This window comes from Schistocerca piceifrons, chromosome 3 (genome assembly GCF_021461385.2).
Source record: "Schistocerca piceifrons isolate TAMUIC-IGC-003096 chromosome 3, iqSchPice1.1, whole genome shotgun sequence".
Taxonomy (NCBI): Eukaryota; Metazoa; Arthropoda; class Insecta; order Orthoptera; family Acrididae; genus Schistocerca; species Schistocerca piceifrons.
The window spans coordinates 435,400,002-435,427,577 of NC_060140.1; the positions used below are offsets into that span (position 1 = coordinate 435,400,002).

General features: G+C 39.8%; 1 protein-coding gene across 1 annotated transcript in view; it reads left to right on the plus strand.

The window, feature by feature from the left end:
* LOC124788219 (low-density lipoprotein receptor-related protein 6) overlaps positions 1–5,682 on the plus strand; it is a 326,785-nt gene extending 321,103 nt beyond the window's left edge. The window contains exon 22 of the mRNA XM_047255400.1: positions 342–5,682. Coding sequence (XP_047111356.1) covers positions 342–1,213 — 872 coding nt within the window. The 3' untranslated portion in view covers positions 1,214–5,682. The remainder of the gene's footprint in view (positions 1–341) is intronic.
* Positions 5,683–27,576: the final 21,894 nt, after the last annotated feature.

Genomic DNA, 27,576 nt, shown 5'->3' on the forward strand with positions numbered 1-27,576 from the left:
GGCTGTGTCACAGTGCATGCCCTACGGATTCTGGACGCCAACACCAGCTTTTCTAAATTGCGCAGGTGGAAACTCCTCCAGTAACATACTTCATTCCTGTAACCTCAGTAACCAAAAACCTTGCTAGTTCCTTTATCTGCCTCTTAGCCCTCCCTGCTCCCACTCCAGTCTCACACTCACTTTCTCTTTCCTCCAGCACCCTGTATAGTTCTTTCCCTTTCCTGCTTTTACGAAAGCTGCCTATAATAAAATATTCTGAATCTAAACCTATTTGTCAAAGATTTAACAAATATGTACCTGTCTTAATAATGTGCTAATGCTTTAACATTTTCGTTTTACAGCTTCAAAAGGGGACCCAGCATTGGCAGAAAAATCACACAAAAGTGCATTAGCCGTTGGTGTCATCATTGCTGTGGCTGCACTGATAACAATTGGTCTTTTCTTGTATTACTGCCGAAAACGCTTAATGGGTTCCAACAATATAGCTCTAGATGATGAACTAGATGACTCGGCAGGTGATCCGTTATCACCTAAGCCTTTAAGAGGTGTTCCCAAACCTATTTGTACGGTGACCACACTGCAGAAGAATGGACATCGTTTAGTTAAAGGACCCACAAAACCAGGGATTGATGGTGTGCACATGTCAATGCTGAATGGCAGTACAACTACTACAAATAGCTATGATAGGAATCACATTACTGGTGCTTCCAGCTCCACAACTGAAGGTGGTGGACCTGTAGTTGCTCCAATGTTAATGTCGTCTTCATCTCTGCTTTGTTATCCTCGTGAAACACTGAATCCACCTCCTAGTCCCGCAACCACAGCTGATTCTACAAGAAGACTTCACCATAGTTACAATGAGGATTATTGTTGCTCTTCTTCTGGTGGTTCTAGATATAGACCCTATAGGCATTACCGGGCTATTAATCAGCCACCTCCTCCAACACCGTGTAGCACTGATGTATGTGATGAATCAGATTCAAATTATCCACTGCGTGGTGGCAGGTATTATGCTCCTCCTGCCTCTGAGTATGACTCGGACCCATTTCCTCCACCTCCCACACCAAGATCTCACTATCATAGTGAAGGCGGAATACCAACTTCGTGTCCCCCATCACCATCGTCTACTGCAGGGAGATCGTCCACGTACTTCAATCCCCTTCCACCTCCACCTTCACCAGTGCCATCTCCCGGCAGCCGCTGTGATTGCTGATAATGAGTCAGTGTGTGGATTGGAGGCATAATTGTTTTCAGACTTGTAACATTGAACATCTGAACAGTACAGCAGCTGCAACATGATGTGATCAGTTTGAGTAAGAGGATTATTTCTGGTGCTAAGAATGAAAACAGAAGTGTTTCAAAAGAATGTAAGTGAAAAAACAATTCTGTAATGTAATTTTTGTTTTATGTTATAATATTGATCAGAAAGACAGTTAGTGAGAGTTTCCTGTTGAATAGAAATTAAGCATATATAATGAATGAGTTTTCATTAAAATCATGATAGCATATGGACTGAAACAATTTTTTATGTTTAGCTATTGTTGGAGGAAGAAGTACCGCAGAATGTTTGCTATATCCTATGCAGCCATATCCTTTGTACATTAACGTTAATGCCATATACGTATATACATATATATGAAAATTATTTTTGTTACATGTGGAGTATTAATCTTTAATAATTGTTAAAATAAAATTTTATATGACATTAATGTTGTGTCACTTGCATGCAATGTTTCAGCATGTTGTGATGACTGCATTGTATTAGACTGATAATATTAGTTAACACAGCAGACTTTTTTTTATTGAGACTTTGTTTTTTCTTGTATATTATAAATACGAAATATTAACTGCGCCTTCTGGTAGTTGCTGACATTGTAAATGGGGAAAATATTTTTTGTATTAGATCTGACATGTGAAAACTAATTAACTTATATGTTACAACTATTGACCTGCCTCACCCTGGCTTCACATAGGTATCTAAAAGTGGACGACTTGTCTGGCAAAACAGAAATAAATTTTATACACAAACCTTCCTCATAAATAAGTCTACCTATTAGAGAAAACCATATCAAAATATCTACCATTGTTCCTGAGATAAACTTTCACCTACAGGCAGAAAAATGTGGCAAGCGATGTTAATTTGTAGTATGTGTAGACATTAATCTTCTGGTACATTATTAATTGGTGAGAGCTTTATATTCAAATTTTACACATTAATTTAATGTCAGCAAATAAAAGATCTTCCCTAAATTTGAAAATGATCCTTCACTTTGAAAAGTATACTAAAACTGATTTCATTTAAAAACTAGTACTTTTTTAATAATCAATAAATCATATGTAATGTTATGTGCCATTTCAAACTCTAAATATATTTTGTTTCTCTAAGGAGCATAATTTGACATTTCTAGTGTATGTGCTTCTGTGAAGCTGGACAGTCACTGAAAATATGTATAACAACATAGCCTAGCGATTTGAAACAATTGATGTGAATTTTATATCAAAATAATTTATGATGTTCATGGCTTAGAAACTACATGTATCAAAAATTGTATTTCTATCGAGTTTCAGTAAGTTCATACTTCATCTTGTTGGAAACTTAGCTTTTCTGTATATTTATATATAATTATGTTGATAATAAGTATTTTTATAAAATGATGTACATTTGTTTATTTAGAGTGTTTTTTAAAAATGTGTGTTTTATGTACATGTGTATATTATATGAGGCTAATTTTCCAAGAAATGGGCTGTATTGGCTTATGTGTTGTCAAATTTCCCATTTTATAAACAGAATGGTGTGTTGCTCAACATTTTTGTACTTAACAGTTTCTATATAATGATTGTTCGTTTCAGTTGTGTAATTGTCCTTCAGTGAGAGAATTTTTATAATACATTAGGCTTATGCTTGTAACTTGCTTTGCTACCGTTTACTTTGATGAGCAGCATGATAGTCTAATATGTTTCATTAATGGAAACAATTTCTTACCTGTTATGCTCAACACATTATCGGTAGTGAAGCATATTTGTGCAGTGTCATAATATTGCCTTATGTTCATTGTGTAAACAAAAACATTTAATCGCACAAACTGTTTGATTTGGGGCAGCTAGAGAAATACTTCAGAGGTGTTAATTTCTTTAACTGTGTTAATATGATAGTCTTATTCAGAATAGCTTGTAACATTTATGTTGATTTGAATGTAACCTAACGTGTAAATTTAATTTTAACTTTGTGAGCTGCTGTGATCAAATCTTTGTGAAATGGGTTGATATGTGGCACATTCATATCAGTCCTATCTGTTCAAAATATTGGTAAAAGCATTATGAATTTCTTTTATTAAATGGAAAAATTATGGGCATTCAATTAATAACCAGTTTCTGTTTCTCCGGAGCTTTTGTGTGTTATTGTACCCTTGCACACAGAATTCACTTCTGATTTAATTTGAGAATAATTTATGAAACAGTTTAATTTGTATAATGTTAACCTGATCAGAAGTGGACTTAGACTAAGCAGACTTTGCACTTACACATACAGAAACAAGTGAACTTCTTTATTCCCACATTGGCATTTATGTTAAAAAGTACACTCATTAACTTTCTCCTCATTTATTTATTAAAGTTTCTTTTCGCTACTTTCCATTTTCATTACTTTGCATGTCATGTCTCTATATTCAGTATTTCATCTTTATTATAATGGCATGTTGTAAATGTGTGTATATGTTTTTAATATTGCCTTTTACACCTAGGATTTGCAAGAGCTACCAACTCAGTCTTTGCCTCTTCTCTGTAGTTCTCAGTTGATACTATCTATTTTATTTTGCAACACACCATTTAAAACTGATACCAGTTTAGATTCAGTGGTATGAGGCTTATCTCTTAAATTACAGTAACAAATATTTTATTAAAAATAATTATTTCCAGTATTCATTTAGTCAAATTGTCACAGATATCAGACTTCGAATTGAATTGCAGACATATTCTAACTGTTCTTGTAATTTGGTTAATTTTTGAAATGCAAATTATAGGATGGCATTCCTATTATTTGAAGGTATTGTAAACAAAATAATGGCTATAATTATTTAAACAGGAAACACACATACAACATTTGGTAAATGTTAAACATAATTCTAAAAGGGTGCCTTAAATAAGTGTTAAAATAAAGTGTAGGCAAATTTGTTACTAGGAACAATTTTTTGAAATGGCATTTGCCATTTACAATTTTAATAACATGTTGTGCAACAATAACATATCCTATTTTTGTAATCATATTGCATGGTGTAAAGACATTGTAGTAATTTGTTTTGGAGGCTGAAGAAATCTGTTGAAAGGCATATAAACTGTGTCATAAACTAGATGTGTTTATCTTTGTTATCAGTGTACTTAATTATTCCATTTTGCTTCATGCTGTTGGATTTCTAGGAAGTGTGACATTCTGAAATGTTCAGTAAGGACACATCTGTCACACTCTTCATAGACAAATTCAGTGATTGACAGGAACCTGAATATTTACTTGTCCCGTATTCAGTAGCTGTATTTCAGAGACTGATATAAAAGGTACCCTCTTTACATCCACCGTCAGATCCCTTTTAGAAATTCAAGTGTTGTAACCTTGGTTATGAGAGAAAAATATTGAGTTAGAATATTAAGATCTAACACACTTTCCTCACTTTTATTTATTGTGATTTCCTGTTTAAAGTGACTGATTGTTCTTAAGACAATAGATATGTATAGGTCCATTATTTGACAGCCACAGTTTACACAATGACAATATGTGGTATGACAATATTATGAAAAGGACAGATTGCTACTCACAATAAAGCAGAGATGTTGAGTCACAGATACGAACAACAAAAAGACTGTAAAACAAATTGGGTTTTGGCCAAAAAGGGCTTCTTCTGAATAAGACAATATGCACATACAGCTCTCTCTCTCTCTCTCTCTCTCTCTCTCTCTCTGTGTGTGTGTGTGTGTGTGTGTGTGTGTGTGTGTGTGTGTGTGTGTGTGCGCGTCCCTATGTTGTCTAATTCAGAAGAAAGCATTTTTGGCCCAGAGGTAACTTGTTTGACAGTCTTTGTGTTGTGCCTATCTACAACTAAACATGTCTGCTGAATGGTGAGTTGCAATCTATCCTTCTCATGATATTGCCTTTATTCATCTTGGATTTTCCACAGTATGTGCTATGTTATATTTTGTCAGTAAATCTAATACTTACATAAAATATATTATATTTAGGTATCGGAATTTTGTGTGGTCATTTCATCTCAGAAGCACCTAATTGCTGCACATTTTATTTTTTAAGTTAAAGATGAGTACTTACTTGGTAATATGAAGGTACCTATTGTCATTATGTAAATCTGTGTATGATGGTAACCATGTACACCCCTGTATATGTGTATGGAAAAGTGCCTCTTTTTTCAGTGTGTGATTTATTAAAGTGCAAAACATTACTCAGGACTTATGTGTGTATATATACAGAATCACGTGCATTGAGCTTGTACATTAGTTGCATAGTCAAATGTTCCTGAAAATAGCATTTAAATGTTGATATTTTTGTTTTTAAATTACTGTGCCATAAAAGTGAAGCTTAAGACATGGTTCTATTCATTGTTGTTGTAATTCTTGTACAAAGGTCAAAGATATAAGAAAATGTAAATAAGTGTACATTGTGTTTGTAGAATATATTCTTGCTGCCGCAATTGCTAACTGCAATAAATTCTCAAAAGAATTTGTATATTGTGAGTGATCTTGTTAGATGTAAAGAAAACCTGTTCACTCTCCCATCCCCCAAATTAATGTGTTGCTGTAGGTAGAACATTGGTTTAGGAGCTGCAGATTAAGTGGTGCAATAGTCAAGACATTTAACTTGCATTAGAGAAGACAGCATATGGATTTTGGTTTTCCACGATTTCTCGAAACAAGACAAAAATTCAAAGATGGTTTCATCAAAAAAGAACACAACTAGTTTCCTTTCGTAACTGAGCGTGTGTTGTCTCTAATGCCCTAGTCATTGATAGGACATTAAACCGTAATCTTACTTCAGTTTATGTAACTTCTCTATTGCTGCTCATTTACAGTTTTTTATAACTGTGACATGATCAGGAAAAATACAGACTGTAGCTCTCAGAATCAAGGGACATGAAAGGGAGACTGTCGTTGAGAAGGAAGTGAGACAAGAGATGTAAAATATCTTGGATGTTAACCAAGCATGTTGAATAAACTGTAAAGAGAACAAAAAAGCAATTTGGGAATGGAGTAAAAGTTTAGGGAGAAGAAAAACTTAAAGGTTTACCAGTGACAATGTTTTTCTTTCAGAGACTATAAAGCACTGACTGCAAAGGATAGTATGTGGAAAAGCAGTTATAGCATTAATGTCAACAAGATGAAAACAAATGTAAAGGAGAGTAATCAAATTAAATCAGAAAACACTGAGGGAATTAGATTTAAAAAAATGAGACACTGAAAGCACTAGAAATGTTTTGCTATTTCGGAAGCAAAGTAACTGATGACATCTAATTTAAAATTCATTGTAAGGAAATCTTTTCTGAAATAATTTGCCTGCAGTGTAGCCTTATATGGAACTGAAATGACGATCATAAATGGTTCATTCAAGAAGAGAAGAGAGGCTTCTGAAATGTTGTGCTACAGAATAGTTCTGAAGGTTGGACAGGTAGACTGGATAACTAATGAGGAGGTAGTAACTCAAATTTGACAACAAAATTTTATAGTTGAAATTGACAAACAAGGTTTAAGTTTCTAAGACATATCTTTAGGCATCAAGGAATAGTTAATTCACTGATGGAGGTAAGTGTGGGAGATGAAAACTGTAGAGGGAGACCAACAAGGTTTGAATACAGCTGGTAGGTCCACATGAATGTAGGTAGCAGTACTTATACAGATGAAGGATTTGCTTGTGACAGGAAAGTATGGAGAGCTACATCACACAAGTCTTTTGACTGATGACCGCAACATGATGTTGTATTATAAATTATATTCTTGAATGTTAAGTTGCCTTTTGGTTTCTTAATTTGTGACAAAACTCTATGATGGGGACTATTTAAGTCATAGAAGTGTCCATCTTTTAAAATGTTACAGCAAAATTGATTACAGTTGAAGCTCAACATTGGTATCTATGTTATTAGCTTGACTGTTTTTGTACCAAATACTGCTCAGGATATTTCAGTGCAAAAGGTTATTTTCACAATGTGGGAAAAGGAGAAGATTTTCACATAAGCCAAAATAATTGATCTTTAAAACTATACATTATCCATTGTCTTAAGCAGTACTTCAGACAATTCCTCCCCTCCGAGTCTTCAAACATTTGCTCCAAAAACTAAAAACAGTTACTGGCTGTGCAAATTCGCGTACAGGACCTGTTGAAGTCTCCATCCAGCAATACTTATCTATAAAGTGAACATTGAAATTTGAGTTTTCTGTGAGTCCCCAAAATAACCTAATGGATTGTTCATTTAACAATAATGCAACTGATTTCCTTAGCTGTCCTTGACCAAACTGAGATCTTGTATACTTGGTCTCCAATGATGTGATCTACAATGGCACATTAAACTAAACTTCCTTTATAATTCACAGTTTGAAGACTGGTGCTGTTATTCATCCGACATATTTATTAGTTAAGGATTACAACCATCTACATCTAAGTTATTTAGTGCTGTAACAGACAAATTAATAAGTCCATTGTCCCCTGAAGGCAGGACGGATGAGGGAAAAATCTGTTTTACAAATTATCTAAAAGAGGGACAAACATGTCCCATTTCATGTGTTTCTTCAGCAATAAAAAGTGGTTGTGATAAAATAAAACTGTTTAGAGCCAACTTTTTCTAGAAATAATATCTGTATAGAGCTAGTAGAACACTTGTGCTTGATCTATTTGATAGTTCTGGCTTTGCCCTTGTTACTCAAAATGCTAAATGGCTCTCGTCAAATATGTGGCTTTTGAACCATTAGAGTTGCACATATTTCTGAGCAAGGTGGCACAGTGGTTAGTACACTGTACTCACAATGGGGAGGACAAGGGTTTAAACTGCACCCGGCTATCCAGATTTAGGTATTTCATGGTTTTCCTAAATTGTTCCATGCAAATGCCGGCACAGTTTCTTTGGAAGGGCATGGCCAGCTTGCATCCCCATCCTTGACACAATCTGAGCTTGTGCTCCGTCTTTAATGACCTCATTGTTGACGGGGCATTAAACTCAATCTTCCTTCCAGAGTTGCGCACTTTCCTTTTCTTAAAAAAGTCATAACGACACTACATAAGCCCTTAGTACTGTCTTGGTAATAAAAAACAGCCAGTTTTCTGTTCAGCATTCAGTTAGCTCTTCTGAACATCCATTTTGGAAGGAGGTGGGGGTTGTTTTCAGGGACTGATGTATTTATGAGATGTTTTCAGACAGAGAAGTGGTCTTTCGAGTGTAATTCTTTGACTAATTCCCATTGCACAGCATGTGCAACAGCAGAATGTGAGGGCAATAGTGACAAATGACACCCCCACCCCAAAACCATATTTATAAAAACATAGCTCTTCCAACAAATGGTATCATATAGACTTGAAGCATAGAAGAGACTGGTACTGATCCCCATGTCTCTTACATGGATTATTTAGAACTTTGTTGAACAGTTGGTAAATTTTCCACAGTGGAGCTGCACACAAAATTATTACTTTTCCAACATCAGTTTGAAAAGCTGCTGTGAAAGGGATGGGGGTGGAGTGATATAAGCTGCTTGTATAGTTGGTTACTCCCCTTCTTGTTTTCTTTCTGATAAGGACATCTCTCCTGAGCACAGGGATGTCATTTGGTTAAAATTTGTCTCCTGTGGACACAACCAAAAGGATCTTTCCTATGCTAACAGTTTCAATTTCTCCACTTTTGTTCTGAATCCATTCATGTTTCACAGTAATATAGTAGCCATTTAATAATGAAATTTTGTCTCCATTTTTACCATTTCTCAACTGGAGAATAAGAACCAGATGGGGCAGAACCAAGAGGAGAAACTGTAGTAGACCTCAGTGTGTAACATACGGAGTTGTTATCTGACATAACTGGTGATTTATGGTGTGCATGTTTTGCCTATAAACTCCTGTCAGTTTGTTCAGTTGCAGATTTCTACTTCTTCTTTGATGAAATTGACAATGTTTTGCTATTAAATATTTCCTACTTCACCAACATCACTTTTCATAATCATTTGAACTTTTTTTTTACCAACTGCTGGAGCTGGTTCGAGTTAGTAATAGGCCCACTTAAAACTTTACTTTTACATGTTAATTTGTACAAGAACTGGTTTTCACTGGTATCTGTGGTCTGCATCTTTGTTTTTGTTGATGCATTTTTGTTGTTGCTTTTCTCAAGTGTTGCTGAAAAGATGTAAATCAAGGGGCAACTTGAAGAGCCTTGTATTTCTCTTTCACCTTATCGTACGAAATGTGCTACTGGATTTTTTTTTTTCTTTCACTGCCCAAAGATAAGCCATTCTTGTCCAACACTGGATGATATCTTGACTAATTAATGAAATATAGCAGTAAAAGATTTCATTCCTTCAGCAGGAGTCACCATTCCAAATTTACTCAAGCTACCTGAACTTTGTATTCCATAGTAATAAGCCCAAAATTATGGCATTTGAAACATCTAATGGTGTTTAAAATGATCTGTCACCTCCAGCCAAACAAATCCTGCGGTATTAGGGCAAAACAACCAAGTTGAATAGCAGGCTTCTTTCTAACCCCACTACCTACTTGTTGGCTTATATTTTTGACTTTAGTGACCCCTTCATCTACACATTCCTCCTAAAAATCTGCAGTACCTATGTGCATACTGTCTCAGTACATGTCCGTTGCGTATCTGCTACTCAAATTGTTCCTCTTCATTTTTGTCAGTATTTTTAACAGTGCCGTACCAGTCTGTTCTTTGATTTACCAAAATATCTCTTAATTGTGGAATTATATGAAATTTATCAGTTATCATGGAAAATCTGTTGTTCAATAAAGATTTTATAAACATCGTTAAGACTTGTGGAGACTATATAAAATTTTTCCATAGGTTCAGACTATGAACCAGATTTTGTTCAGTTCTGGATCATTTCTTGGAACAAAGCAAGAATCTTTACAGTTGCTTTAATCCGCACAAGGACATTTTTTATGAAGCAGAGAACAAAAATCATGGGGATGTATGACCAGTATGACTGTGTTGGTAACTATGCTTTAAAAAATTATGATTGGAAAAATGTTTATTTCTGGAGTGAAGAATGACGTATGGAAAAATGTGCTGGAAAGGAACATGTTTCTCATGCAGGGTTAATAGAGTTGGGGACTGCCAGGAGGAAAACTCAGAGAGAAAAGAAAAGGAGAGAAGAGCTGAAAGATGATGAATCCAGAGTAAGATAAATATATAAAGAGAGGTTTCCCGAGGGCATGCAGCTTTACTGTATGGTTAAATGATGATGGCGTCCTCTTGGGTAAAACATTCCAGAGGTAAAATAGTCCCCCATTCGGATCTCCGGGCGGAGACTACTCAAGAGGACGTTGTTATCAGGAGAAAGAAAACTGGTGTTCTACGGATCGGAGCGTGGAATGTCAGATCCCTTAATCGGGCGAGTAGGTTAAAAAATTTAAAAAGGGAAATGGATAGGTTAAAGTTAGATATAGTGGGAATTAGCGAAGTTCGGTGGCAGGAGGAACAAGACTTTTGGTCAGGTGAATACAGGGCTTTAAATACAAAATCAAATAGGGGTAATGCGGGAGTAGGTTTAATAATGAATAAAAAAAATAGGAGTGTGGGTAAGCTACTACAAACAGCATAGTGAACGCCTTATTGTGGCCAAGATAGACACGAACCCCACACCTACTACAGTGGTACAACTTTATATGCCGACTAGCTCTGCAGATGATGAAGAAATTTGAGAAATGTATGATCAGATAAAAGAAATTATTCAGATAGTGAAAGGAGACGAAAATTTAATAGTCATGGGTGACTGGAATTCAATAGTAGCAAAAGGAAGAGAAGGAAACGTAGTAGGTGAATGTGGACTGGGGGTAAGAAATGAAAGAGGAAGCTGCCTGGTAGTATTTTGCACAGAGCATAACTTAATCATAGCTAACACTTGGTTCAAGAATCATGAAAGAAGGTCGTATATATGGAAGAAGCCTGGAGATACTAGAAGGTATCAGATACATTATATAATGGTAAGACAGGGATTTAGGAACCAGGTTCTAAATTGTAAGACATTTCCAGGGGCAGATGTGGACTCTGACCACAATCTATTGGTAGAGGTTGTAGAGAGTTTGAGGGAGAGCATAAGGGAACAATTGACAGGAATGGGGGAAAGAAATACAGTAGAAGAAGAATGGGTAGCTCTGAGGGATGAAGTAGTGAAGGCGGCAGACAGTCAAGTAGGTAAAAAGACGTGGGCTAGTAGAAATCCTTGGGTAACAGAAAAAATATTGAATTTAATTGATGAAAGGAGAAAATATAAAAATGCAGTAAATGAAGCAGGCAAAAAGGAATACAAACGTCTCAAAAATGAGATCGACAGGAAGTGTAAAATGGCTAAACAGGGATGGCTAGAGGACAAATGTAAGGATGTAGAGGCTTATCTCACTAGGGGTAAGATAGATACTGCCTACAGGAAAAATAAAGAGACCTTTGGAGAAAAGAGAACCACTTGTATGAATATCAAGAGCTCAGGTGGAAACACAGTTCTAAGCAAAGAAGGGACAGCAGAAAGGTGGAAGGAGTATATAGAGGGTATATACAAGGGTGATGTACTTGAGGACAATATTATGGAAATGGAAGAGGATGTAGATGAAGATGAAATGGGAGATATGATACTGCGTGAAGAGTTTGACAGAGCATTGAAAGACCTAAGTCGAAACAAGGCCCCGGGAGTAGACAACATTCCATTAGAACTACTGACAGCCTTGGGAGAGCCAGTCCTGACAAAATTCTACCATCTGGTGAGCAAAATGTATGAGACAGGCGAAATACCCTCAGACTTCAAGAAGAATATAATAATTCCAATCCCAAAGAAAGCAGGTGTTGACAGAAGGGAAAATTACCGAACTATCAGTTTAATAAGTCACAGCTGCAAAATACTAACGCGAATTATTTACAGACGAATAGAAAAACTGGTAGCAGCCGACCTCGGGGAAGATCAGTTTGGATTCCTTAGAAATATTGGAACACGTGAGGCAATACTGACCCTACAACTTATCTTAGGAGATAGCTTAAGGTAAGGCAAACCTACGTTTCTAGCATTTGTAGACGTAGAGAAAGCTTTTGACAATGTTGACTGGAATACTCTCTTTCAAATTCTGAAGGTGGCAGGGGTAAAATACAGGGAGCGAAAGGCTATTTACAATTTGTTCAGAAATCAGATGGCAGTTATAAGTGTTGAGGGACATGAAAGGGAAGCAGTGGTTGGGAAGGGAGTGAGACATGGTTGTAGCCTCTCCCCGATGTTATTCAATCTGTATATTGAGCAAGCAGTAAAGGAAACAAAAGAAAAAAATTGGAGTAAGTATTAAAATCCATGGAGAAGATGACATTGTAATTCTGTCAGAGACAGCAAAGGACTTGGAAGAACAGTTGAACAGAATGGACAGTGTCTTGAAAGGAGGATATAAGATGAACATCAACAAAAGCAAAATGAGGATAATGGAATGTAGTCGAATTAAGTCAGGCGATGCTGAGGGAATTAGATTAGGAAATGAAACACTTAAAGTAGTAAAGGAGTTTTGCTATTTGAGGAGCAAAATAACTAATGATGGTTGAAGTAGAGAGGATGTAAAATGTAGACTGGCAATGGCAAGGAAAGCGTTTCTGAAGAAGAGAAATTTGTCAACATCAACTATTGATTTAAGCGTCAGGAAGTCATTTCTAAAAGTATTTGTATGGTGTGTAGCCATGTATGGAAGTGAAACATGGACACTAAGTAGTTTGGGCAAGAAGAGAATAGAAGCTTTCGAAATGTGGTGCTACAGAAGAATGCTGGAGATTACGTGGGTAGATCACGTAACTAATGAGGAGGTATTGAACAGAATTGGGGAGAAGAGGAGTTTGTGGCTCAACTTGACTAGAAGAAGGGATCGGTTGGTAGGACATGTTCTGAGGCATCAAGGGATGACCAATTTAGTATTGGGGGGCAGTGTGGAGGGTAAATATAGTAGAGGGAGATCAAGAGATGAATACACTAAGCAGATTCAGAAGGATGTAGGCTGCAGTATGTACTGGGAGATGAAGCAGCTTGCACAGGATAGAGTAGCACGGAGAGCTGCATCAAACCAGTCTCAGGACTGAAGACCACAACAACAACAACAACAACAACACACTGGGTAAACCAGGGTGGACAGGAAAACAGGAGGAGTTAGAGGCTTTTATGGATATGAGCGAGGTGAGGGAGAAGAGAATGTAAATGACACGACATGGGGCAGCTACTGAAGCCAACATCATGATGTTGTGCACCATGCTGTAAAAATGGGTAGTCTAGTTGCCTTTGGCCACAATTTGTGATGGGCACTCATACAGCTGGATAGTTTGTTCATATGACATGACTGTTTTCACATGTGGTCAAGCCTTTAAAGGATTTGGAAATGTCAGTGACATTTCCCTTACTTGGACTTACAAGCATGTTTTACTGCAGATATTAGACACTGTGAAGAAGAACAAATATCGCAGGCCAATGCAGCACTATCTCACTTTGATGCTAATGCAGAACTCTGGAATTAGAGGCACCCACTCGTCGGCAAATGACCAACAATGTTTTAGCCTTAATTAATCCTCAAGTGTGGTATACAATTTTGATGTTCACACTGCCAAGCTCCAAAGTAAAGTTGTATTGTGACATTGACACATGGTTAGTGCTACCAGTTCTGAAATTTTGCTGGACTCCCAACTCCTCACCCACAGTCCTTCCACATACAGGCTGGAGACATACCATATCTAGAAAAGATAACATTTTTCTGGACAAGTAGTGACAAGGATTCTGAGATGTTTGTCCCACAATGTAACACATGACAATGTAACAAAATCAGATGGCACATGACAGCACCACAACGCACTTCCGTGTCATTAAGTTCTGATTTGATCAAGTGTACATTAACATTCCCATTGCTGTCCTGAGAAGGATATAGTTACTATTTGACAATAGCTGACTGGTTCTTCCACTGGCCAGAAGTTTTACTGATGGAAGTTGCAGTGACAACAAACATTGCTAAGACACCTCTTCATAGATTTAACTGTATATTAATAGACTAAGCTGATGGGAGATGAAAATGGTCTATTTGTCACTGTAGACAAGAAACTTAAATACCCCAAATAGAATCTTAAGCTGCCTGTGAGACTGTTAAAGCTCAGAATCAAACTTATAAGTGCATATTGGTGATGACCATCCAATGCACCCCCAAATGTAACTGAAGATAATGTCACTGAAGCAGATTTTAAGTACACCACAATCCATTGTGATAATTATGGTTTTGTAAGCAGTGGGATTGGCAAGACAGTCTATGAAACATTATAAATGCGCTTTTTGAATGCTACTTAGAACAGATAGCTGGAAACCCACTCAAGATGGAAATATATTTGACTTAATTGCAATAAATAGACAAAGAGATCTAATGACAAGAAACAGATTCTCTTGGAGGATGTCCACACTGAAACTGGTATCAGTGACCATGAAACAAGTGTTGCAACTGTGATTACCAAAATATAAAGGGCAACAAAAACAATTAAAATGATTTAAAAACAAGATAAAGAAGCAGTAGTGTCATTTCTCAATGATGAATTTAAAACATTTAACTCTGGGAAAGAGCACACAGAAGAACTATGGGTCAGGATTAAAAGAACAGTTGAATAATCACAAATCACAAGTAGATACAGTTATAAGACAAAACGTTATGACCAACTGCTTAATAGCATGTTGGCCCACCTTTGGAAGGCAGTACAGCAACAAATCTGCACAGCGTGAATTTGACATGTCCTTGGTAAGTTTCCAGAGTTATTGGCAGCTGACCCTTACAGTAATTTCAGTTACTGCATGTAAATAGGCAGAAAGACCCATTATTTTATGATTACACAATTGCAGGAAACTCACTGGAGGCTGCCACACCCACTAAATATTTAGGAGCATGCATGCAGAGCAATTTGAAGTGGAACAACCACATGATACTAATCACAGGGAAGACAGATGCCAGACTGAGAATCATTGGAAGAATTCTCTGGAAGCATAGTCCACCACCAAAGGAAGTAGCTGACACTACTCGCATTCGACCAGTACCTGAATACTGCTTATCAGTCTGGGATCCTTACCAGATAGGATTGATAGGGAAAATAGAGAAGATCCAAAGAATGGCATTGCATTCCATAAGAGGACCATTTAGTAAGTGCAAAAGCTCATATAGATACTCAGCCAACTCTAGTGGTAGGCACTAAGAGGGAGATATTCTGCGTCAGGGTGTGATTTACTGTTAATATTGTGACAGTATATGTTTGTCAAAGAATTAACCAATATATTGCTTCCATCCACATTATCTTTCAAAATGATCATGAAGGAAAAATTAAAGAGATTCAAGATCACTATGAGGATTACTAAGAGTCATTCTTTCCACAGACCATATGTCTTTAGAACAGGAAAGGGTATTATAATATGTCTTTAGAAAAGGAAAGGGTATTATATGCAGTGATACACAAAGTACCCTCCACAATATACTATACGGTGGCTTGTGACATACAGACGTACATGTAAACGTGGCACCAGATGCTCACGCAACTGCAATTTCCAAAAATTACTGTGGTTCTTGGCACATCAAGTTCAGATCTAGCGAATTTGGTGGCCAAGGCATCAATGTGAGTTCACTATCTTGCTCCCCAATCCACTAAACGACAAATCTGTACTTGTGAAATGAACAGTTATCTTGCTGGGAGGTGCCACCACTGGCAGGGAAGATATTAAGCATGAATGGTTGCAGGTAGTCCTCAATAATGTTCATTTAGCCAACAGCTGTCACAAAGCCTTTGATTACTACCACAGGTCCCATGGAAGCTCAGGTGTATAAGACTGCCCCCACTGGCTTGTGTCTGTAGCACTCGAAGAGTGATTCAAGAAGCTGTCTGCCTGGCTGACATTATATCTGAAGCTGATAATCAATCCGATGTAACAGGAAACTTTTTCATTTGACCAGGTGACAGGTTTCCTTGCATCCACAGTTTAGTCTCAATGATGCCATGAACACTAGAATTGTAACTGGCAATGTCTTTGTTCAACATGAGGACACACAGGGGGTGTCTGCTGTGGAGCACAATTTTCAATAATGTGTGCTGAACGATGTGCTCCGAAACACTTGTGCCTGCACCAGCATTATACTCTGCAATCAGATCTCCCACAGACTGCTGCCTACCATGCTTTCCAGAGAGGGCAAGCCTCTTATCTCCAATTCTGTGAAGAGGTGTAGTGTCAGACACCTTGTAACAAACTCACTGTTTCACCATCCTTAAACCACTTTCCATAGAGGCTCAAGGCTCACAAAGGTAGCGAATAGCTGAACAGCTTTGTCATTTCTGAAATGCCCTTTGCCAGGCACCTTGTCAAAGTTGCTTGTGTCAATGGATTTCCCCAACTGTCACCTGTATTGTCACCAGAATGATTCGCCATTTGTCACCGTTCCACTTATACACTTTCTTTACTGCATCACACTTTCTCAACAGCTCCAGGCAGTATTCAATCATGCAGTGGGCAATGGTTTTTAGTTATGTAGCTCATCAAACAGTTCATCATAGGAAGGCTGTCATGATATGCAGATATTGTAAAGAAATTTATAAATCAATAGCAACTGCCACATAATAGGTATCAAATAAAAATATTTATAGAATGGAAGATATTGACAAACATTTTGCGCTGTCAAAATGTCAGTGCGTGAACCTTCAGTGACAAGCACAGTATCTTCTTACTGGATGATCTCTCACAAAACTCAAAAAAATTCTGGTGGTATGTCAAGGTTGTCAGTTGCACCGAAGTCAGTATGTAGACCACATGGGTCAATATGTAGACACACATGGATGACATAAACTAAAAATGAGGATAGCAGATAAAAAGTAGGAATATTAAATTCCGTTTTCAAATGTTCCTTTATAAAGGAAAATCCAGTACTACTGACCCATTTTGATCTCACTTCGGTCAAAGATGAATGATATATGTCTGGTGTTGAGAAAAAGTGGAAAGCTCTGAAATTGAAGAAAGCTCCAAGATCTGATGGAATCCCTATCAGATTCTGTATGGAATTTGCACCTGAGCTAATCCCACTCTCAGCCACAATGTAGATTTGATGATTCAAACAAAAAGGCTATGCCCACTAGTTGGAAGAAAGCACAGGTTACACTCTTCTATTGCAGAAAGCACACATTCTGAACTCAAACATAAAGAGATATCTCAAATAGAATGAGCTCCTCATTGACAACCAGCATGGATTCTGAAAACATTGGCCACACAAAACCCAATGTGTGCTTTTTCTCGCATGACATCCTGAAATCGTAGATCAAGACAGTCAATTAGGTGCAGTTATATTGACTTCCAAAAAGCATTTGACTCAATCTCACACTTACTCTTGTTATCAAAAGTACAATCATATATGGTATTGAGAAGTATTTGTAAATACTGAGGATTTCTTCATAGGCCAAACGTGTTATCCTGGATGGGGAGCCCTTAAAAGATGTAGGAGAAACTTCAGGCATGCCCCAGGAAAGTGTGTTGGCAGCCTTGCTGCTTATGTTGCATATTTACTTTGCAGACAATATTAATAGCAACCTAAGACTTTTAGCAATGATGATGTCATCTAGAATAAAGTACTGAATGAAAAATGCTGGTTGGTTGGTTGGTTTGGGGTATAAAAGGACCAAACTATAGGGTCATCAGTCCATTTTTCCTCATGGAAACAAGTCTCAAGTTAACACAATTCCCAAAACAGAGTCAGGGAAAGTAAAATGTCAGAAAACTAACAGGGAACCACAGGAAAACAGAAAATGAAAGAAGCTAACCAAAAGTGGAAATGTACACTAAAAGGAAAAGTCATGGAAGGTGTTAATATAGCAGATGATCTAGGCTGGCTGATCACATGAATAGAAAAGGATGAACCAGCCACTCTCCAACACACTAAAATCTCCAGCCTAAAAGACAAGGCGAGATGAACACACATAGGGACAAGAACACAAATGCAAACAAACAGCAAAGAAAGAGTGAGGAAGAGTTATAATAGGGGGATGGTGGAGGCCTGGGAGAGAAGGCCAGACACCCATCCTTAGGTTGTGTGAAAAAACCCCCCTTACCAATAAAATGTAAAATGACATCAGCCATTGAGGCCTTGTCACCCAATACCAGAGGCAGGGTGCTGCAAAGGCTAAAAGGCCACCACAGAGCAACTAGAATTGGCCAGTCTAAGAAAATGTGGATGACAGTCATGTGGGAGCTACAGCGACACCGAGGGGGGTTCTCGCGACGGAAGAGGTGACCACTTGTTAGCCAAGTACAGCCGATGCAGAGCTGGCGAAGGACAATGGAGTCTCTGTGAGTGGCTTACATGGATGATCGCCACACATTCGTTGTCTCCTTGACAACACGTGGTTCATTTGGGGTACTGAGGGTGTGCCATTCAGTATTCCAGATCACGAAAACTTTACAGCAGAAGATTGATCAAAGATCAGTCCCCAGCACATCAGTCTCCAGAGTTGGTTTACTGGTGGCCTGTTTGGCCAGGCTGTCAGCAATTTCATTGCCTGGAATCCTGAAATATCCTGGGGTCCAAATGAAGGTCACTGAACATCCACTGTTGTTGAGGGCATAAAGAGACTCCTGGCCAAAGGATGGCAAGGGAAGCACTGGTTGAGAGCTTTAGGCTGCTTAAGGAGATTCTACAGATGACGAAGGACTCACCGACACAGGAGCAGATATATCCACGAGCGCAGTGAAAACACTGCAGCCATCCAATAAGGAGCACTATTCAGTATGTCCAATGTAAGCGTAAGTGAAGCCAATGAGACTATCGACCATTGATCCACTGGTGTAGACTATTTCTGAGCCCTGGACTCACTGAGGATAGAGAAAATTTGCCAGTGGAGGACCTCAGGCAGAACTGAGCATTTTGGGTACTCGCGATAGGTCCAGACGTAGCTGTGGCCGTGGCATGGATAATGGAGGTGTACGTAAGTGGACCCGCAGGAAAGGTGGTAGAGGGAAAGTGTCAAGTTCAGTAAGAAGTGACCGAACATAGACTGCAAGAGGATTTTCTGGTCTGGGCCACCGTTGCGGAAGATGACTCACAATATTAGGGGAAAGGAGATGGTAATGTGGGTGGTAAGGTGAACTATGAATGTGGGTGGTTTAATTTGCAAGCAGTAGTTTCCACCGGAGCTGCAATGGAGGAACGCCAGCTTCCATGAGGAGGCCATTCAATGGGCTTATTTAGAAAGCTCCCATCACAAGCCGAACTCCATAGTGATTGATAGGGTCCAACAGCTGCAGTGCAGAGGGTGATGCTGAACCATACAACAGGCTCCCATAGTCAATATGGGACTGCACAAGGGCTTTGTTCAATTGCAACAATGTAGGGTGATCAACATGCCAGTCGGTGTGAGTCTGGCATTGTAGAATATTAAGATGCCACCAGCACTTTACCTTAAGCTGCTGAAGATGGGGAAACCAAGTTAAGCGGGCATCAAAGGCCAGTCCCAAAAAGTGGTATGTTCCACAACATCAAGTAGTTGGTCATCGAGGTAAAGTTCTGGCTGGGGCGGACAGTACAATGACAACAGAAGTGCATGATGCAAATCTTGGTGGCTGAAAACTGGAAGCCATGAGTGAGAGCCCACGACTGCACCTTTTGTATGGCTCCCTGCAGCTGGCGTTCAGGCACACCAATAGAAGAAAAGCAGAAGGAAATAAAAAACTTGTCAGGCTATAGGAGGGGAGATACTGAGGACCCCACTGCAAATGCAAGACCATTAACGGCAATTAAAAAGAGTGGTACACTCAGGTCAGAGCCCTGTGTGACCCCATTCTCTTTGATATGGGGCGCACTGTGGGAAGCACCGATGCAAACTCTGAAGTGCCGAGTGACAAGAAGTTCCACAAAAAAAAAAAAAAAAAAAATCAAAATAAAAAATAAAAATAAAAAAAAATCGGCAGTGCGCCTTGGAGACCCCACTCACGCAGAGTAGCAAGGATGTGGTGTCACCAAGCGGTATCGCAGGCCTTCGTCAGGTCGAAAAAGACGGCAATGGTGGTGTTGTCAGAAAAGGTTAATCAAATGGCAGAATCCAGGTGGACCAAGTTGTGAGGGGTCCCACCATTGCAACAGGAATTTGCCATTGCTCCAGATGCAGCTGAAGATGGCAAGAAGGTGGCGCTAGCAATCTACTGACAAATGTTTAATCTGTAGCGGCACTACTGTTTGGGACAGGAAAAGTCAGTTTTGGTGCAATATTTATGAGCACGCAAGTTACAGCTAGGTGCAGGTCTGTTTACAGTGAGTTACGCTCACCAGCAGTTGCGAAGTAAAATAGAAGTCACAGTGGTGTAGAACCACCATATAAAGTACATGCAGCGGTTTGCTTCGTGCAAATCACAGGCAGAAGGGGCCCACTGACCAACCTAAGTGTTATGAGTACGTGACCCGGAGTAGCGCGTTTAGCAAAACAGAGGTGCACAGTCGCATATAAATAGGTGCCGGTTCACTAACAAAGCATTGAAGTGTGACAGCTCTCCTGGATGGCAGGGCGTATCACACCAGTGGCTACACACAGCAACAGATCGGGCATCAGCGTTCCAGTCCACGGCGTATCGTTGGTTCAACCCTATGAAACCAATGCAGGGCATTCAAGTGTGGCAGCTCTCCTGGAAGGCGGGGTGTGTCACACCACCTGCTACACACAGCAGCAGATGGGGTGCCAGCATTCCAGTCCATGGCAGGTCGCTGCTTCGACCCTCTGAGGCCAACGCGGGGTCCACAGTCAGCCAGCGGTGGGCCACGCTACAGCTCGCTACCGTGGGCAGTCATCTTGGCTCCCAACATGGAGACATCCAGGGTGAGGGCCACAGATTCAGACACCGGATCTCGGGCGTTTGTTGTTGGCTGCTGGTGCATCCTGACATTGCGGCCATACAAGACTGGCACACAGCAGCATGGGTCACTGAGGCAGCCATTTGGTGCCAAGCCGTTTCGCAGTCAGCAAAGTGGTGTCAGCATTGTGGGACCTGGTGACGCAGACTGAGGGGAATGCAGCACTGTAGTTGGAAACAATAAATCCCTTGGAAAGTTCTGACGAGCGATAATATGGTGCCTTCTACCTCTTCCCTCTAAATTTAGTGTCAGAACAGCGGATGTCGTCTGTACAGTACGACGTTCGAGCCCACTGCCTGCATTACAGTCATAAGGTGTGGTGAGTTTTGACCACTTTTCTTTTGAGTGTTGGACATTTTCTTTCTTTTTGTGTTTTCGAGTATGGCTCATGGGAGGCCATTGTCGATGTTTTGCGTAGGCATATTATTTTTTTGTCAGAATAAGTGTTAGTGTGATTGGGGCAGTAAGATGTTGTTTTTCGTACCAATTGATTACTTTTGTATTGGTTTGAGTATGTTGATACTGAGGTGTAGGGAGTTGGGTTATTTTTGTATTTAATTGTTTTGTTTCCGGATTAATGGGGAATGAAAGCAACACAATGGTAGAGTCAGGAATGTGAGGTGTGTCGGGACCAGAAGCGGTATGGGTTTTGTTGGAAAAGATAGCACAGTTGACAGCAGACAATACACAGTTGAGGAATGAATTAACATCTAGAAGTGAGCAGGAAACCGCATCGGATCCAATTCGATCAGTCATTGTTGCCTACAATGCTGCAGCAGGAGATTGATCCAGCTGCCGCGAGTTTGATTATTCCATTTTCTGGCAAGGCATCTGAGGATGTGCATTGGTTTGTGGAGGACCTGGAAACTTCAGCTGTGATGAATGGTTGGTCGGATGAACAGTTATTACATGTTGCCAAGATTAGATTAACGGATGAAGCGAAGGCATATGTAAGGTGTTCTGAGGCCTGAAGAAAGGCAGGAAAGTTTAAGCAGTTGAAAGAGGGGCTTTTACAAAGATACAAGAAACAGAATAGCGCTTGGTACTTTAGGGAGAGGTTGAGCAGAATGACGATCAGACAGGGGGAGATGGTAGAGAAATTTGCGGAAGAATAAGAGAAATTAATGAGTACACTTATGAGTTGGGTCAAAGCAATTAAGCAAATGGTGTTCTGTTGCAGGAGGCTGAGCAAAGGGCACTTGATGTATTTTTGAGGGGGTTACCGGTGCATATATATCGGAAAGTGCGTGAAGGGACTCCAAAAGATTTGTATTTGGCCATTCAGCTGGCAATCCAATGTGAGGAAATAGATGTGGCAACGGGGGTATGTGACAGACAAACAGTGTTTACAGCGGGTATAAAATGTTATAAGTGTGGTCTTACGGGACATGTGCAGAGGAAATGTACCCAGCCACCAAGGAATAGAGGAAGGGGTGGAAATCAGCAACATGGAGGATGGAGAAGTGGAGTTAGTATAGGTGGATAATCGTTAAATGGCAGAGGGGGCCCAAGACCCACCTGAGGGATCTCCCGTTTAATTTCCATGCTACAAATACGTATGCTGAGGTGGAATGTTCAGTGGTAGGATCCATAGGAACTAAAACGTTTAAGATGTTGTTGGACACAGGGGTGCAAGTGTCAGTAGCTACTAAGAGTTTAATGGGATGAAGGAAGTTAGACCTGCCACTTTATAGGTTGCGTGGAGTGGGGGATAAGGAGGTCACACCTTTGGGGTCAGTGACAGTTGTCTTTCACATAGGGAAAGTCCAATTTGATGCATGTATGGAAGTAGTACCATGGGTAAGCGAGGGCTACGACAAGATCCTAGGAGTAGATTTCTTGCATCAACATCATGCCAAAATTGACCCTGGACAACAAACTGTGGAACTTGGTGGAATGTTATTTCAGCTAGGGGAAGCAGTTGTCGATGCAGAGCTGTCGCGATAGGTGTTCAATGTAATGAACAAACCAATTGAACTGCGTACATTAGCATTAAGGCTTAATTCACATGAGTGTGTGTCTGGTGGCACCGGGAAGTCGCTTTGGGTAAGTGTGGAGTCGAATCTACCTGTAGATACAGTATCTGTTATTGAACCATTGGAGGATAATGAAGTTTTGGGTCCATTGGGTTGTTTTGTGAAATGTAGTATTGTACGCGTACAGGAGGGGAATGACAGGTGAGTATCTCCTGTGAACATGGATAATTTTAGTGCTGTAGATGCGAATTTGAGAAAAGGAGTTTTAATAGCAAATTTGGATGTGCCAGATGATGAAGACTGGTGTTCGAGAGGTAGGCGAAGCGATCAACCACTAACTGCCGACAGAACTGCATTGTGTGACAAAATTAAGCATTTGAAAGGAGGAGAAAGAGAGCATATGGAAGAATTATTGTGGGAATTTAAGGATTTGTTTTTTCCACATAGGCCATTGCCAGCAACTCCATTAGTTCAACATATGATACCAACAGGAAATGAAGCACCTGTTTACCATAAACCATACAGAATACTGAGGTATTTGCAGCTGATTGTGGAAGATTTCATTGATCAGCAGCTTGCGGATGGTATTATAGAGCATAGTAATAGTTGCTGGGGTGCGGGCATTGTCGTTGTGCCTAAAAAATCTATAGATGAAACCAAAAAATACAGGTTCTGTTGTGACTACCAATACCTCAATAATAAGACAGTAATGGACACATATCCTATTCCAAATATATTGGAGACTTTGGATCACTTAGGGCAGTGCCAGTACTTTTCTACGATGGATTTGACAAGTGGTTATCATCAGCTAGAGGTGGCTCGAGAGGATCGCCCAAAAACTGCTTTCTCTACTCCCGGAGGCCATTACCAGTACATCAAAATGCCATGTGGTTTGAAAAATGCTCCAGCAACGTTTCAGATGTTGCTAGAAAGTGTCTTGAGGCGTTTGAAACCACGGCAGTGTCTTTTCTATTTGGATGACATTATAGTGTTTTCAAGTAGTATGGAGCAACATAAACGGCAGTTAAGGGAAGTCTTTATGAGATTAAGAGCAGCTCGTTTGACATAGAGCCTGGAGAAGTGTCATTTTGCATCATAAGAAGTAAAATATTTGGGTCATATTATCAGTAAGGATGGAGTGCGAACAGATCCGAGGTTGGTACAGGCTGTAAGGGATTTTCAGAAACTGAAAACAGTTAAGGAAGTGCAGTCATTCATTGGAATTTGCAATTTCTATCAAAAGTTCATGAAGGGTTTTACAGATTTAGTACAGCCATTGGTGCAATTGTTATGGAAGGGTGTGAAATTTGAGGGAACAGAAGAGTGTCAGAAAGCATTTGACAGATTGAAAGAAGTGTTAACATCAAGTCGGGTTCTTGTGTTTCCAGATTTTGAAAAGTAGTTTATACTAGCATGTGATGCATTGAATCAAGCATTAGAGTGTGTTCTTAGTCAGGAAATTGATGGGAGACAACATCCTGTAGCCTATGTGTCTAGGCAGTTGAATGCAGCAGAGAGGAATTTTTCAACAACAGAGAGGGGGATACTTAGTGTAATCTATGGAATCACATATTTTAAATGTTCTTCATGTGGGAGAAGATTTTGGGTAGTGACAGATCATGCTGCATTGAAGCGGTTGTTGGGGTTTAAGGATCCGTCCACTAGACTCACTTGATGGGCAGTAGGGCTTAGTGAATTCGACTATGAGGTGGTGCACAAGCCTGGAAAGAAGCATGATAATGCTGATGCACTAAGTAGGAATGTGGCAAAAGTAGAAGTCATAGGTTATGACCTAGCGGTATGGCAAGAATTACAGGATGCGGACAACGATTGAAAATTGTATCGGGCACAGCCACAATTTAATATGTACGACAGTCTTCTGTGCAGGGAAACGAAGTTAGGACCAAGGGTAGTAGTGCCAGTGAAGCTGAGAGATGAGGTTTTAAAGGAAGCACATGATCATGTGTTATCTTGTCATGGAGTGTATAGAGTGATGAATAGGAGAGTGGCGAAGAGATATTGGTGGAGAGGTAGGAAAGTAGATGTGGATCAGTATGTCAAGAATTGTATACCATGTGCCCAGAGAGCAGATTTGAGTTGGAAACAGATACAGCTACAACGATTGCCGGAAGCAACATGTCCATTCTCTATGTTGGGGATTGATGTCTTAGGACCTTTCAGGCAAATGCCATTGGGAAACAGATTTGTTCTGACATTAATAGAGCATTTTCCGAGGTATGTGGAGATAGTGGCTATGCCAAATCAACAGGCAGCATTGGTCACACAAGCATTAGTAAACAACTGGATTTTGAAGTTTGGTATACCGCAGACAATAAGTACTGACCAAGGGACCAACTTCATGTTGGATTTAATGAAGGAATTGTGTAAACTGTTGAACGTAAAGAAGTTGAGGATGAGCTCGTTGCAGCCACAGGCCAACGGAAGAACAGAATGGGTACACAGAACAATCGGGAAGATGCTGAGTTTTTATGTGGATTCTCATCACTGTCAGTGGGACAAGTATTTGAAGCATATTGTATGCGCATACAATGCGAAAGTCCATACCAATACCAGGTTGTCTCTATATGAGGTAGTGCACGGGTGAAAAATGCTGTCACCATTTGATTTAGTGAAGCTACAGAAAGGAAGGACCGGTGAATCTGTACCTCAATTCACAACAACAATTCAGGATGTTTGGAAACGGGTACAAAAGGGGAATACAAAGGCTTTGGAAAGGCAGGAAGACACAGTGAAGTGGAAAGGAAGTTTACCGCAGTATAGAGTAGGGCAATGAGTAATGCTATCCATCCCCTATACGCCAAAAGGAAAAAATGAAGAAGTTCGCCACGAGGTATCAAGGGCCATATCAAGTAGTTGAAACCACATGCCCCGTTAATGTTAAGCTTCAGCTACCAATTAGAACAACGATAGTACACATTGGGTGGTTATGGCCATTTAAGGGTTGCCCGGATGTGATTCCAGGTGTGTCACAGGAAGGAAAGAGGAAGAAAGAGAGAGTGAAGAGAGGGGTTCAGCACAGAGAAAATCAGGAATATAGAGTACAGCATGATGTACCATATGCTTTGTGATCCAGAAAGTAGTAGAGTATTTGTAGTTTTTTTTGTTTTCTTGTTATGTATCACTGAGTTTGTCTAGATTAATTAGGCATCGTATTTTCGTATATGTGTTTTTGAGTATAGCCTGCTGCGCGGGCAGCAGTCATTTGGATGAGACAGGAAGGGTGATGGTGATCCCTGTCCTCAGGTCACTGAAAAGGGGAGCATTGAGCAAGTTGGTAGAAGTAAAAACGAAGGAGGTATTCCTGATCTCGGCAGTTAACAGCCGGTATGCCGAGATGACAAGGGAAGAATTACAGACCTGCCATAGAGGGAAGGTAACAGTATGTCCAGCCAGGGTGATAAGCAGCAATCCAGACACATGCATGGTGCAGTTATTTTTAGCCAGGAGGAAAGAAATAGACTGTCCAAGGGACATTGTGGAGCCAAAACTGAGCTTGCAATGGGTAGGGATGCATTGGATCTTCTCCACCTACGAGAATTTGGTAGTAGTAGCAAGTTGCTTTGAGCAGGGAGTATTTGCAGAAGTGAAACGTATAGAGCTCAAGGGGAGCAGAATTTTAATCAATGGAACTGTGTGTAACATAATAGGACCAACCTTCAACCTGCCAGTGCCAATTTCAGGATTCACGCAATTGAATGTTACGCAGCCACAGCTGTACAGGCCAGAAGCCACTTTAGTGTTTTGCCAAGGCAGAATCTGACCTTGTTAAATCAAACTCTGGAGCCAGGTCTGTTGAGATCTGTAAACCAATTCATTTTAGAGAAAGAGGGGCGCATATCAGCCGAACAGCTTGTGCAACATGTCGCTCAGAATAGGGAAAGGCAACAGCAAATAACGATCATTTTGAGCACCTCTGTGCCAAGTGTCTTCACAGCCTTAACTTTGTTATATGTTGTTTTCATTCTGATTAGGTGGAGAGCCAATTCCAAGAGGGAACTTAGGGAACTTAGGGTAGTCTAAATCCCAGCGGATTGGATACTGAGGGCGTGAGATGAGTAGGTAAGGTGTTGATCAAGCAGTGGTCATCCAGTAAGGAATTTTTGCATTTTAAGGGGCACTAGACCACACTTAAGTTTTCTAAAAATAAGGAAATATGTCATAGGTGCCGACCCAAACAAGTTAAGAGTTAGTTAAAGGTTGATCCAGGGACCGGATCTTTCCGAAGGAGGGAATGATGTAGCGGCAGTACTGTTTGGGATAGGAGAAGTCAATTTTGGTGCAATATTTATGAGCGCACAAGTTGCAGCTAGGCGTGGGCCTGTTTACATTGAATTATGCTCACCAACAGCTGCGAAGTAACATAGAGGCCACAGGGGTGTAGAACTGCTGGGAAAAGTACACGCAGCAGTTTGCATCATGCAAGTCACAAGCAGAAGAGGCCCACTGGCCAACCTAAGTGTTATGAGTACGTGACCC